General features: G+C 33.9%; 4 protein-coding genes across 5 annotated transcripts; 1 reads left to right on the forward strand and 3 right to left on the reverse strand.

Annotated features, from left to right (window-relative positions):
* Positions 199–3,827, forward strand: LOC104721509 (agamous-like MADS-box protein AGL11). The gene is made up of 8 exons (XM_010439519.2): positions 199–423; positions 1,151–1,333; positions 2,609–2,690; positions 2,797–2,858; positions 2,946–3,045; positions 3,142–3,183; positions 3,271–3,312; positions 3,403–3,827. The coding sequence occupies exons 1-8, from the start codon at positions 374–376 to the stop codon at positions 3,586–3,588; spliced, it is 747 nt and encodes a 248-aa protein (XP_010437821.1). The 5' UTR covers positions 199–373; the 3' UTR covers positions 3,589–3,827.
* Positions 3,799–5,445, reverse strand: LOC104721495 (immune-associated nucleotide-binding protein 8). Of its 2 annotated transcripts, none has more exons than XM_010439498.1 (6): positions 5,400–5,445; positions 5,055–5,315; positions 4,703–4,971; positions 4,454–4,621; positions 4,225–4,362; positions 3,799–4,138 (listed from the first exon to the last, which is right to left on the reverse strand). In XM_010439498.1, the coding sequence occupies exons 2-6, from the start codon at positions 5,278–5,280 to the stop codon at positions 3,929–3,931; spliced, it is 1,011 nt and encodes a 336-aa protein (XP_010437800.1). In that variant the 5' UTR covers positions 5,281–5,315; positions 5,400–5,445; the 3' UTR covers positions 3,799–3,928. The 2 variants fall into 2 exon arrangements, with proteins under 2 accessions (XP_010437800.1, XP_010437792.1); XM_010439490.1 differs by having other exon boundaries at positions 5,055–5,301; positions 5,400–5,430.
* LOC104750289 (immune-associated nucleotide-binding protein 8-like) lies at positions 6,315–7,910 on the reverse strand. Its single transcript, XM_010472068.1, has 6 exons — positions 7,874–7,910; positions 7,499–7,711; positions 7,098–7,369; positions 6,843–7,007; positions 6,617–6,751; positions 6,315–6,500 (listed from the first exon to the last, which is right to left on the reverse strand). Exons 1-6 carry the CDS (start codon positions 7,908–7,910, stop codon positions 6,315–6,317), a joined length of 1,008 nt encoding a protein of 335 aa, XP_010470370.1.
* LOC104721535 (BICD family-like cargo adapter 1) lies at positions 10,462–11,921 on the reverse strand. The gene is made up of 3 exons (XM_010439545.2): positions 11,293–11,921; positions 11,063–11,200; positions 10,462–10,878 (listed from the first exon to the last, which is right to left on the reverse strand). The coding sequence occupies exons 1-3, from the start codon at positions 11,416–11,418 to the stop codon at positions 10,588–10,590; spliced, it is 555 nt and encodes a 184-aa protein (XP_010437847.1). The 5' UTR covers positions 11,419–11,921; the 3' UTR covers positions 10,462–10,587.

Consider the following 11,932-nt stretch of genomic DNA (forward strand, 5'->3'; position numbering starts at 1 on the left):
GAATTAGGTTATGTTTATTTATTTTTAAGTTTCTCCCATGTAGATCTCTGCTAGATTCTCTTTCCTTTCTTGTCAGCTAAAGTGGAGTTCTTTGGTCTGAAAATCGTCCAAATCTGTTTGTGTTTCTTCATCCCTCTTCTCGAAACTAAGCATGGTTTTGTCTCTCTCTCTCTCTCTCTCCCTTTCTCTCTCTTTCTTCTTTGTGTGTAATAATGTTTTCTTGTGTGTTTCCCTTATGTACTATATAACTTCAGTTTCATGTGCATCAGTGCCTTCTTCTTCTATATCAATTTGATTTGTTTTCTCTCTCCATATTTTTCTTGTTTTTTTCTTCTTGGTAATATTCTTAGATTCTTCTGTGTGATTTTAAAGAATGTCTTCATACATCAGTTTAGAGATCAATGAATTTTGTAAAAGTTCTGTGTAAGTATTTACATCTTCCAATTTTATCAAAAAAAAATTGAAATGATATCTTCTAGATCTAAGTCAGAATTGATTACGTATATGTTGTTTTTGCATTTGACCCCATGAAGCCTTATAGAAATTAATGGAAGAGAGAGGGAGAGATCGTACAAGGGGGGATGGGTCAAAATAATTTGTCAGATTTACCTCCCCGGTTCTATTTTTTTTTTAGTCATGATGGGAAGTTAATATAGATTTTACATATAGAAACCTATTTGTAAGAAGCATTACATGTATTGTTTATGATCCTGATCTTGTATGGTTAGGTTCATAGTGAAAGTTTTGGATATATTCTTAATCCTCTAGTTCCAACAGCATCAGATCTGCATCAGATCCAATTTGATTCTTAATTTATTTTCCCGAGAAAGTTGGATACAACATCCTTACTCTTTTATTTATACATATATATATATATATATATATATCTATATATCTATATAACAAAAGTTGAGTTTGGTAGATCTCTATTAAGTATATTAATTCAAACTCTAGCTTTAGGGTTTTGTTTATCCTCCTCCACTTTTTATTATCTACAAAAATGTTACACATTTTCTGGTATATATTATTTTATATCCTCTTGTAGTATATATCAATTATGAATTGGGTGTTTGTTAAACGGTATATTTGTCTTATCAATAATGTTGAAAATTGAGCAATTCTAAGTGTTGTTTTGTTGTTTGAAATGAAGGATGGGAAGAGGAAAGATAGAAATAAAGAGGATAGAGAACTCGACCAATCGACAAGTGACGTTTTGCAAAAGAAGAAATGGACTTCTCAAGAAAGCCTATGAGCTTTCAGTCCTTTGCGATGCAGAAGTTGCCCTCATCGTTTTCTCCACTCGTGGCCGACTCTATGAGTATGCCAATAACAAGTAAGCTATTTCTTGTTAATGAAAGATATGCTAATGAAATATACATAAAGTTTGGGATATGTCAAATTTTGCTAGTGATTGTTTGAATGAAATAGATGCTAAATAGTTGAGATAAAATATAGAAGATACTGAAATGTAAACATGTGACTTTTCTTGGTCTATATAAATAATGTTGACCCATATTTTTTAAAAATAAAATCTAGACAAAGAATCACCATTTATAACAAATAATGTACATATGAAGTTTTTATTTCAAAAGCATGTTATATACTTTTAGCTAAATATACATATACATATATACATATATATATATATATATATATTTGACAAAAGTAAACTATAAATATATACGAACAACCCCAAAGTACTAAATACACATACTATTTTCATATATTACCTAATAATTTTGAGAAAACTTTAGAAGTCAGTTTATCAAAAAAGAAAAATCTTAAAGAGATAGAGAAACAGAAAGAGAGATCGTACCATGTATTTAAGTACCAAACTCATGCTAGCTAGCTAGCAGTTGCAGTGTTGGTCAACACAGTCTTTTTATTGTTTTTTGCTTTTTGACAAAGTTGTTCTTGGAAAACAATTGTGCAGCGAGAGATGTAATGTTATGTTGTACTCTTCTTTCCTCTTTCATCTTAAGCATATCAAATCTATTTCTTCATGTCTTAACTTTCCCTTTTTGGCCTTTTCATCTTCTATCTTCCATTTCCTTTTTAATCTTGATTTGAAGTCACTTCAACTGTTATATTGTATATATCCATAATATTTAGTTCCTTTTTTTTTTCTTTTTCCATGACACAGTCTCACAACTGCACTTTCTGTCTTTCAATTAAAAGAGTTGAATAATTTATCTGAAATTCTGAATACAGAAACATATTATTATTCTACATTATACGTACAGAGAGTACATTGCTTGTTTGTCAATGCTAAAGGCAACATATATGTTTATATGCTGACTTCATTGCCAATGCTAACTATCCATCAATTTAACCAATATTGACAAAACCTATAAAAAAAATTTAATGAGATCTTATTTTAAAATATTTTAGGGTGTGATTAGCTTGGGCCTTGGGGAATGGTGTGATTGGTTATCTGCGTTAACATTTGCATTTAAATTTCCATTTCGTTGTTTTTAGACAAAAAAAATTGTGGCCATATTATAATTAATCCGAATACTGTAATATATATACCACAGTGATTAATTGCATAAGTACTTTTACTCTATGCTCTTGATAACGAATGAAACTGGATGTTTATTTGTAACAGCATAAGATCAACCATTGAGAGGTACAAGAAAGCTTGTTCTGATAGCACCAACACCAGCACTGTCCAAGAAATCAATGCCGCGGTTTTACTTTTTTTCCTCAATCTCTGTACTTACGTAACAGTTAACATAATATATGTATACATATGCGTATACGTTCTTACTGTGATGATGATGTTTGAATTTACAGTACTATCAACAAGAATCTGCAAAGCTGAGGCAGCAGATCCAAACGATTCAAAATTCCAACAGGTTTATATATATGACCAGCTTCTCTAGCCATGTTTATATGTCTGGTCTATTACTATTTATGTAACACATTTTTTAATTACATTGCAGGAATCTGATGGGAGACTCTTTGAGTTCCTTAAGTGTCAAAGAACTTAAACAGGTTGAGAATCGCCTTGAGAAAGCTATCTCCAGGATCAGGTCCAAGAAGGTAGACTCTCTTATACATAACCTTATTCTGTGATCAGTATCCTGAATGGTTTATATACATATTCTACATCTCCTTTGTGTTTCTTGCGAGATACAGCATGAGTTGCTTCTAGCTGAAATCGAAAACATGCAGAAAAGAGTAAGTAAAGCTCAGCTCAATAGTGTTTTGCTGTAAATTTTATATTGTGAATCTTTATATATATATATGGTTATATTAATTCTGCAGGAGATTGAGCTTGATAATGAGAATATCTATCTACGAACTAAGGTAAGAACATAGTTAGCATAATGTGTTCGTTAATACCACAGACATATCAAATCAGTCACATGTCTAACTAATTAGTATGTTTCTTAACAGGTAGCAGAAGTGGAGAGGTTTCAACAACACCATCATCAAATGGTCAGTAGCTCAGAGATTAACGCTATCGAGGCGTTAGCTGCCTCACGCAATTACTTTGCTCATAGCATTATGACTGCTGGCTCTGGATCTGGAAATGGAGGTTCTTACTCTGATCCCGACAAGAAAATTCTTCATCTCGGATAATCTCGTGGGCGTGAAAAATAAAACGAGGTGCGATCACAGTTTATAAAAGCTCTTCATTCTGAGGATCCTCTACTCAGTTTCTATCTCTACATAAAATATGTTTTGGTTTATAATAATTCAAAGTACAATGAAGGTATTGATCCTTCAAGACTCATTTGGAAATTGTGTTGTGTGATGGTTAAGGCAATACTCTGGTTTTTAATGTTTCATTATGGTATCTGATTTAGTGATTCATATCATACAGCAGAGCATATACATATGATTTTAAAGAACAGAACATGATTATCTCTACATAACATATGTTTGATGTATTATTACAATACAGGACTATAAGATGTGATTAAAGAACAGTGCACTTCTTGTTGAGTTCGGTGCGTAAAGAAGCAGTCTCTCTCTCAGCTTTGTTAAGTTGTTCTCTAAGCCTCCTGATCTCATCAGTAGATAGTTTCTGAATTTCATGCATCTTTTTCTCGGTTTCCTCTCTTGCTTCTTGTGCCTTAGCTAATTGTTCCTTTACATCCCTCAATGACTCCTTCAGCTGATTAGAGATCTAACAAAAGACAACAAAACCAACATGTAATAACGATATATTCATATAAACATTACATATAAACCAACGAATGAACCTGAATGTACCTTCTCCTTTATCCCCTCGAGCATTTCGTTATGTGATTTCTCTACTTCCTTTTTCATTTGAGATATCTCTTGTTTTGAAGACCAACCCTTCATTGCTTCAATCTGCTTCTGCTTTTCCTCGATCGTCGCCTCATTCTCCTATAACAAGGTAGATGATACATAAAACTAAGATAACACAATACAAATTGTGAATTCTTGTTTTGTAAAACAGATTCTATCTTTTTTTCACCCTTAGCTCAAGTGACAAGTCAGCCATATAAGATCTTCCATTGTTCTTCTTTGAGATTTGTTCGACGAGGTTGAGAAGATCTTGGACTTGCTTCTCTCTCTTGCTCACAGAAGCATTACGCCTATTGTCAAACAACACCTTACGGTCATCACATTCTTTGAGAATTTCCTATACAGAGATGTTATCATGTAAGAGATGCTGATAGTTCATACAACATTAACCGCTCTTGGTGTACAGTAATAAACCGACCTGAAACTCAGGACAATCTTCCAAATAGTCATCTAGAGTTTCTCCATCTTCAAGTGCATCCTCATTGGTGAAGACAACGATTATATAATCAACGATTTGACTTCCGAAAAGGATCTTTAATGTGCGAAGCGTCGACTGTTCCTCTTCTGTTAACCGGTTCCTTACCGAGAAAACAAGAAGCACTGCATCGATACCGCTTTTAGCTAAAAGTAAACATCTAACGATTTCTCTGATGGTAAAATCTGTCGTCGAGGAAGCACTAAAGAGACCTGAAAGCACCACCATTAGGTAAACCTCAATGTATTTGTATATATATTTTTGATAAATCGTGAAAGCGTTACAAAAAACTCACCAGGAGTGTCTATTACATTGATGGTCAGACCATTTGGTAGCTCGGATTTATGTAACTTACACTCTTTGGTAATGAATTTTCCTCTTGCCTTTGACTGAAACATAGTTTTACCTAAGATGCTGTTTCCCGTTGCGCTTTTACCATTCCCTGTTCGACCGAGTAGGACTAGAGTTCTTTCAGGTTTCCACTCATTCTCCACATTAAGTGCCGATGAATCAAACGCCATTGTTTCCAATCTAACAACCCTCTATATAAGGAAATCTAATGGCTAGTGATGGTTCTTGAAATGAAAAAAAAGAAAGGTAAAACAGAATCAAGAAGGTAAAAAAAGAATCAAGAACATACCTGAGAAAAGCTCAAAACGAAATGTTATCCCAAATGAGAAAGCAAAGAAATAGTTTCGTAATTTATAGAGGCAAAACAGAATATTCAATAAGACAAATGAAGGAAGAAAAGAATAAACGGTGAAAAGATCTTTATAGTAAGAATAAAAACCAAAAGGAGTCTGACTTTGACAAGCAAGGAATCATAAGAGAAAAGATAACAATCTTTATGCTTTTACTTTGCCGGAAGAAAGGAAAATGAAGCTGCAGCTTCCACTATGATTGACCAATATATAAATCTTCCATTGAAGTGATCTGACAAAGCTAAACAAGAATCTTAGAGGTTTTGATTTCAACATTCCTGAAACAGAGATAACCTGCAGAACAAGTTACTTTAACAAAATAAACAAGAGTACTCAACAAGCAATATGGTTTTTTATTCCTCAACTTATTCGTCATTCAATTACGAAAGGCAAGACACATAAGAAGTGTAAGGTGCATGTAAGCATCTGAAACTAGTTCTAGAGTAAACAAGAGATTTCAACTTCACTTGCATTTTTCCTACGCATCTGATTGAGGGATAGAGAATCAAAGAGTTGAAAGAAACAAAGGCATACCTGATACCTCTCTACAGAACAACTACATGCTCTGACCCAAAAAGATATTATAAAGCAACAAGACTCTATTGTCACTCTAAAGAACTTAAAAAGGTCAAAAAATAATAATTGAACAGAGAGAGACTAAGTTCTTTTATCGGCAGAAGAAGAAGAAACATCATATAAAGGGTATCATAGTAAGAAAAATTAAGACCCTTATATAAAGGGTAGAAGAAGAAACATGAAAAGACTAACACAACTTAGAAAAAAATTATCTCTCAACGTTAAGAAAAGCACATTGCAGTCAGCATCAAGTTTGGTTCTTTTGATCACCATATCAATCACAGAATGGTGCACTTTTTGGAATTTCGTTTAAGCTGCATGGTCATTTTTTCGGCCCTCTCGAGATCCGTCCTGAGCTTATCAACTGCATTACTTGAATTTTTCTCCATTTCAAGTCTAGCAGCTTGCTCTCTCTTCAGCTGCAGCTCTAGCCTCAATTTTGTCTCTCTCAGCTTAGTCTCCAACTGACGAACAAGCAATAATAGGGTACTATATCATTAGTTCATGTCTTGTAAGATTCATGACTCATTCTGATAAGTAACAAAACAACATATGGACAACTCCAAAACACATTAATTACCCTCTCCATCATGTGACTGATCTGCTGATCTTCATGTGATTTCAGAGTATCTTTCATCATCTGAGACATGTCTTGTTGGTTCATCTTCATTTCCAAAATCTGCCTCTGCTTTTCTTGAAAAGCAGTCTCATTCTCCTAAGAAGCAGATGTAACAACCAAGATAAGCAATCATATAAGACATCAAAAGAGGGGATGTGTACAAACAAAAGTTCATTGTTTCACTCACTCTTATCTCGTGAGATAAATCGTCCATATACGGTTTCTCATTCGTCCTTGCGATTTCTTCAACGTAGTTTAGGAGCTCTTGAACTTGCTTAGCTCTCTGAATGTCAGAGGCTTTCACCGTGTTTTCAAACAACACCTCGCGGTCACTGCAGGCCTCGAGAATTTCCTATAACCATAAACAATTCAATACTCAACGCGAAAGAACGTGAAAATCTTCTGAAAGAGGTTTCAGTAGCAATAGCAAGACCACACTAACCTTGATATCAGGACAGTCATTCACATATTCCTCAAACGTATCACCGTTATCTTCAAGGGCATCTTCATTTGTGAAAACAACGATCATGTAGTCTAAAACTTTGCTTCCGAATAGGATCTTTAATGCTAAAACCACAGATTTCTCCTCTTCTGTTAGCCTGTTCCTCAAGGAAAACACCAATAGTACTGCATCAATTCCTTCTTTGGTCAGAGATAAGCACCTTAATATCTCTCTGCACGTAAACTCGGTTGATGGAGACAGGCTAAACAGACCTGCAGAAACAAAAAGATGCATAGGTATATATATATATATATATATATATATATATATATATATATATATATATATCACGAGGCTTGATGGTTTTCAGATTCAAACACACATGTACATAAACACATTACCAGGAGTATCAATAACATGAACGATCTGGCCATTAGGTAGCGTCGAACTCTGTAGCTCACAGACTGTAGTCACCCCTGATGCACGACCTTTCGACTCGAAGGCTGGCCTTCCAAGAATGCTATTCCCTGTAGCGCTTTTCCCATTACCTGAACGCCCTACCAAAAGCACGGTTCTTGCAGGTCTCTGTTCTAAACGTGAATCACAAGTAACCTCTGAAACAGAACAATACTCTAAAGAAGATTCCGTCGCCACTAGCAACTCCGCGTAGTCCGAATCTATAGATAAACATAAATAAAAAAGAGCTAAGAGTATGAATTTAGAGTATACTCATATTCTCTTCTACTTGCGGTTACAATGAGATTGAAGAAACAAACCTGAAGGAACATCATCTGATAGTAGTCCTCCACCCATTTGAAAATTGTTTAGTGATAAGAGTCTGCGCTTAGCTTGCGATCTCGTGACAGGAGCTGTTGTTGGAATATGAATTTTCTCATTAGCATCAAAGACCCTTTGTATATATATGGGCCATGATACATCATAACCCTAATGTAAAAAGGAACATAATGCAAATAGGAAAACAATATTAGTTTTCATAATCCTAATGTAAAAAGGAACATAATGCTAAAACGAAAACAATAATAGTTTTTTTTTTTAACATCAGAAAACAATGTTAGTTTTCCCTTTTTTCTTTGGTAAATACTAAATAATGTGCTACTAATTCTCGAGGTTGCATGGAATTTTTTTTACCAAGGTCCGTTTCTGAAACGAAAACTTTTGGAAACACGGAAAATGTCACGAAAACACAATTTCTAAACTTTTTTTTTATTTGAAAACTCGTTAAAAAATCATATTTTCCGTTTTCTTTGATTTAATTTAATTTTTTAAGTTATATTTTTTTAGGTATATCCTAGTTGGTTTTGAGTTTTTGGGTCAAAAAATTAATTGAACGAATTGATTGAAGGATCTCAATGTCATGGACTATGCCATGTTAATTGGAGTAGACCGTGGCAAGCGGGAGTTGCTTTGCGGTGTCATCGACTACATTGGGCCTTTCAACATCGTGAATAAGCTAGAGTGGGCTGTAAAAAAAATATTGACGCTTTGTACTCTCCAGGAACAAACCGTGATCGAACCTTGTGCGTATAAGTAGAGGCTGACAACGTCCATTGACACGGCTTTCAGTTCCACCTGAATATGATTTTTCTCATAGAATCAAAGGCCCTTTAGGCCATGATACATCATCATGACCTTAATGTAAAAAGGAAACACAAATAACTCTAAATTCCTAATGTTGAATAACTCTTAACAAATAGCTCATTCCTTCTTTTTTTTTTGGGTCAAAATCATCACAGCTCATTCTAAATTCCAATATTCCATGGGATATTTATTGATTTGGGCCTTTACTGGACCAAATCTTTGAAATCAGGGATTATTGTCCATACTCTCAGATATAGGCATTTTGGGTTAGAGAAAATTTCAATTTTACCCCTCTGTGTCTTCACTTTCTTTCTCTCTTCACGACAAAACCGATTAGAAAAATCTCAATACCGCCGATCAAAATTTTTGTTTCTTCTTCTGACCAAAATCATGGCTTCTCAACTTCCAATCAATACCATGTTCGCCACTTTCAACACCAATTATTTGGCATCCAAAACACAAAACCTCTCTCAACCAAAACCATGGATTCTCTGATCTAATAAATCCAAAACCATGGCTTCTCTGATCCGATAAACACAAAACCTCTCTCAATCTCTATTTCGTTGTGCATGAAGAAATCTAAACCCTAAGGAGATACTATCTTGTGAACCCAATGGTTTGAAATCATAAACACTAAACAAATCAAAATTTTCCTTCAATTTATATGAATAAAACTAAGAAACTGCAAAGAAGAGAGAAATAATCGGATGCCATTATACCCATCGAAATAGCTGGTGGTCAACTGCATCGATTGAGAGAGCTCTGGCCATTCACGGCGGTTAGCCGGTAAAATCTGAAGCGAGAGGAAAAAAAAAAAGTTGAATTACGTTGCAATGAGACTTGAGGTTAAAACTGTCTTTTGGTTACTAAGAAAATGCCTGTTTTTGAGAGTCCGGACTAAACGTCCTAATCTCATAAGAATCCAAATAAAAATGCCTTACTCTGTAATAAATCCAATATTCCATGCATGACTGATTATTTTAGGGGAAGATTTCGGTGGGCATAAAGCATCTCCAAACAAAAATATGAAATAACAAGATGTTTTTCTTTTTCTTATGTTTTGCTCTTTTTTTTTTTTGGGTAGAATTCTTATATTTTGCTTATACATATCTATACTTTTGCAGTTAAGACATTCTTAATACATATTTTTAATTTGTCACAATCATTTTCATTATAAAATATTATGTGTTTTTTATAACCAAATATATATGTTCAACTTTTCGTTATATAAGATGATATCTTTTTAATTTACATCATAACCCTAATGTAAAAAGGAAAAACAAATAACTCTAAATTCCTAATGTTACTGCAAAAAGGAAAAAAAAAAACAAACACAATGTTACCGTATTGTTCTTTCTGTTAAACAAGTAATTCTAACAGATAGGTTAATGGGTTGTATTTGTATATATAATAATTATTATATACATTAATATATATAGAACGAAAAGAAAAGAAAACTTTTTAAGACTTTCTGGTTTCTCAAGAACTCACATCTGAACCTTCAGTTTTATCTTAAAATAGACTAAAAAGATGAAAAAAAATATTAAAAGTTTACTTACTCTCAGTTGAGGAATTGTTGATATTGGTGTTTATTCCCAATGTGCGTTTTGTGTATCGAGAAGTCAGAAGGGTTGGCCCTGTAAATGTTCTTAGTATAATTCTTAAAGGGTACAAAAACAAAGGATAATAAAAGGTTTAACACTTAAAAGTTATTTTTCTTTTCCATAGTAGTAAGTGAGAAAGCAGAAAAAACCAACCCAACTTAGGGAAAATATGATTATCAAAAAAAAAAAACTTAGGGAAAATATATATCCGTCAATGATAAGATAACAAGAAACCAATCACTCCATTCATCAAGCATCAAATTTAGTCTTTTTGGTCACAAAATCAATCAAAGAATGATGCACTGTTTAGCCTTTTCATTGAGCTCCTTGGCCATTTCTTGAGCTCTCCTTAGATCTTCCCTCAGCTTCTCCATTTCACCAGTTGAATTTTTCTCTACTTCATTTGCTCTTTTCTCCATGTCAAGTCTTGCAGCTTGCTCTTCGTCCAGTTTCTTTACCACATCACTTGACATTTTCTCTGCTTCCATCGCCCTTTTCTCCAATTCAAGTCTTACAGCTTGCTCTTGGTTCAGCTGCTGCTCTAGCCTCTCTTTTGTCTCTTTCAGCTGAGTCTCCACCTAAGCAAGGAAATAAGAGGAATATCACACAGGAGTCATCAAGTTTTCAATACATTTAACAAAACTTTTTCTTCATAAATGAGCTGTGGAGAGAGAGGGAACTAATTAAAGTCATGTTATGACATTCATGACTCAATGTAACTGTCAGTGAAGAATATGGAAAACTACATAACACAGTACGTACCCTCTCCATCATTTGCCTGAGCTGCTGATTTTCAAAAGACCTCTCCATATCTTTCATCTTTAGAAACATCTCTTGTTTTGTGTACCAGCTCTTCATTTCTAAATTCCTCTGCTTTATCTGGAAGGCAGTTTCATTTTCCTGAGAAGCAGAATGTAATAATAAATAAGCAAATCAAAAGACATCAACTAGGGATGTGTACTTAAAAAACATTCACTTTTTTTATTCCTCACCCTTAACTCATGAGAGAAATCAGACATATATGGTTCACCATTCAACCTTGCAATTTCTTCAACATAGTTTAGAAGCTCCTCAACTTGCTTAGCTTTCTGACTCTCAGAGGCATTATGAAGATGCATCTATTGACAAATGTGTTGTACTAAAACAAAAGTAGTACAAGATGTGGATCAACAGGATTAAAGAATCAAAAGAGAAAATCCATCAAGGCAGTCAAGAGAAGTCACATGAAGCAAGAAGAAGTTTCTGGAAGAGTAAAGACTTTCTTGTTATAAGGATAAAAGGAAGTTTTACAAAGATTGTTAATTTCCTAAACTATAAAGAAAAAGGAAATTAACAATTCCTAGTTTAATTAGAATTGGAAATTTGTCAATTGTGTGGCTAAGTCCAATTAGTATAAATAGGGGAGGCTGGGTCTTGAAAAAGATCAGCACTTCATAGATTGAGAGATCCTTGCATTGAATCTTAAGTTTAAGAAAAGAATAGCTTGAAGATTCAAAGAAGGCTAAAGAACTTAATAGTATTAGAAAATAGAGTTAAAGGAGAAACCTTGTAAGAACTTATTTTCTAATAAAAGAGAGAGTTATTTGAATTCTTGTTCGATATTCTTTGTTAAAGATCCAAACCGTTTAGCTC

The sequence above is a fragment of the Camelina sativa genome, chromosome 2 (assembly GCF_000633955.1).
Source record: "Camelina sativa cultivar DH55 chromosome 2, Cs, whole genome shotgun sequence".
Lineage (NCBI taxonomy): Eukaryota > Viridiplantae > Streptophyta > Magnoliopsida > Brassicales > Brassicaceae > Camelina > Camelina sativa.

Bases quoted from the DNA above. Each gene is read 5' to 3' on its own strand.
- LOC104721509 (XM_010439519.2), top strand. From the start codon at position 374: ATGTCTTCATACATCAGTTTAGAGATCAATGAATTTTGTAAAAGTTCT. The intron at 1,334-2,608 runs GTAAGCTATTTC...TATTTGTAACAG, and splicing joins TATGAGTATGCCAATAACAA to CATAAGATCAACCATTGAGA. The intron at 3,184-3,270 runs GTAAGTAAAGCT...TTAATTCTGCAG, and splicing joins TCGAAAACATGCAGAAAAGA to GAGATTGAGCTTGATAATGA.
- LOC104721495 (XM_010439498.1), bottom strand. From the start codon at position 5,280: ATGGCGTTTGATTCATCGGCACTTAATGTGGAGAATGAGTGGAAACCT. The intron at 4,363-4,453 runs GTGAAAAAAAGA...ACCTTGTTATAG, and splicing joins ACTTGTCACTTGAGCTAAGG to GAGAATGAGGCGACGATCGA. The intron at 4,139-4,224 runs GTACATTCAGGT...GTCTTTTGTTAG, and splicing joins TCGAGGGGATAAAGGAGAAG to ATCTCTAATCAGCTGAAGGA.
- LOC104750289 (XM_010472068.1), bottom strand. From the start codon at position 7,910: ATGGGTGGAGGACTACTATCAGATGATGTTCCTTCAG. The intron at 6,752-6,842 runs GTGAGTGAAACA...TCTGCTTCTTAG, and splicing joins ATTTATCTCACGAGATAAGA to GAGAATGAGACTGCTTTTCA. The intron at 6,501-6,616 runs GTAATTAATGTG...CTTGTTCGTCAG, and splicing joins TCAGTCACATGATGGAGAGG to TTGGAGACTAAGCTGAGAGA.
- LOC104721535 (XM_010439545.2), bottom strand. From the start codon at position 11,418: ATGCATCTTCATAATGCCTCTGAGAGTCAGAAAGCTAAGCAAGTTGAG. The intron at 11,201-11,292 runs GTGAGGAATAAA...TCTGCTTCTCAG, and splicing joins ATTTCTCTCATGAGTTAAGG to GAAAATGAAACTGCCTTCCA. The intron at 10,879-11,062 runs GTACGTACTGTG...TTCCTTGCTTAG, and splicing joins TCAGGCAAATGATGGAGAGG to GTGGAGACTCAGCTGAAAGA.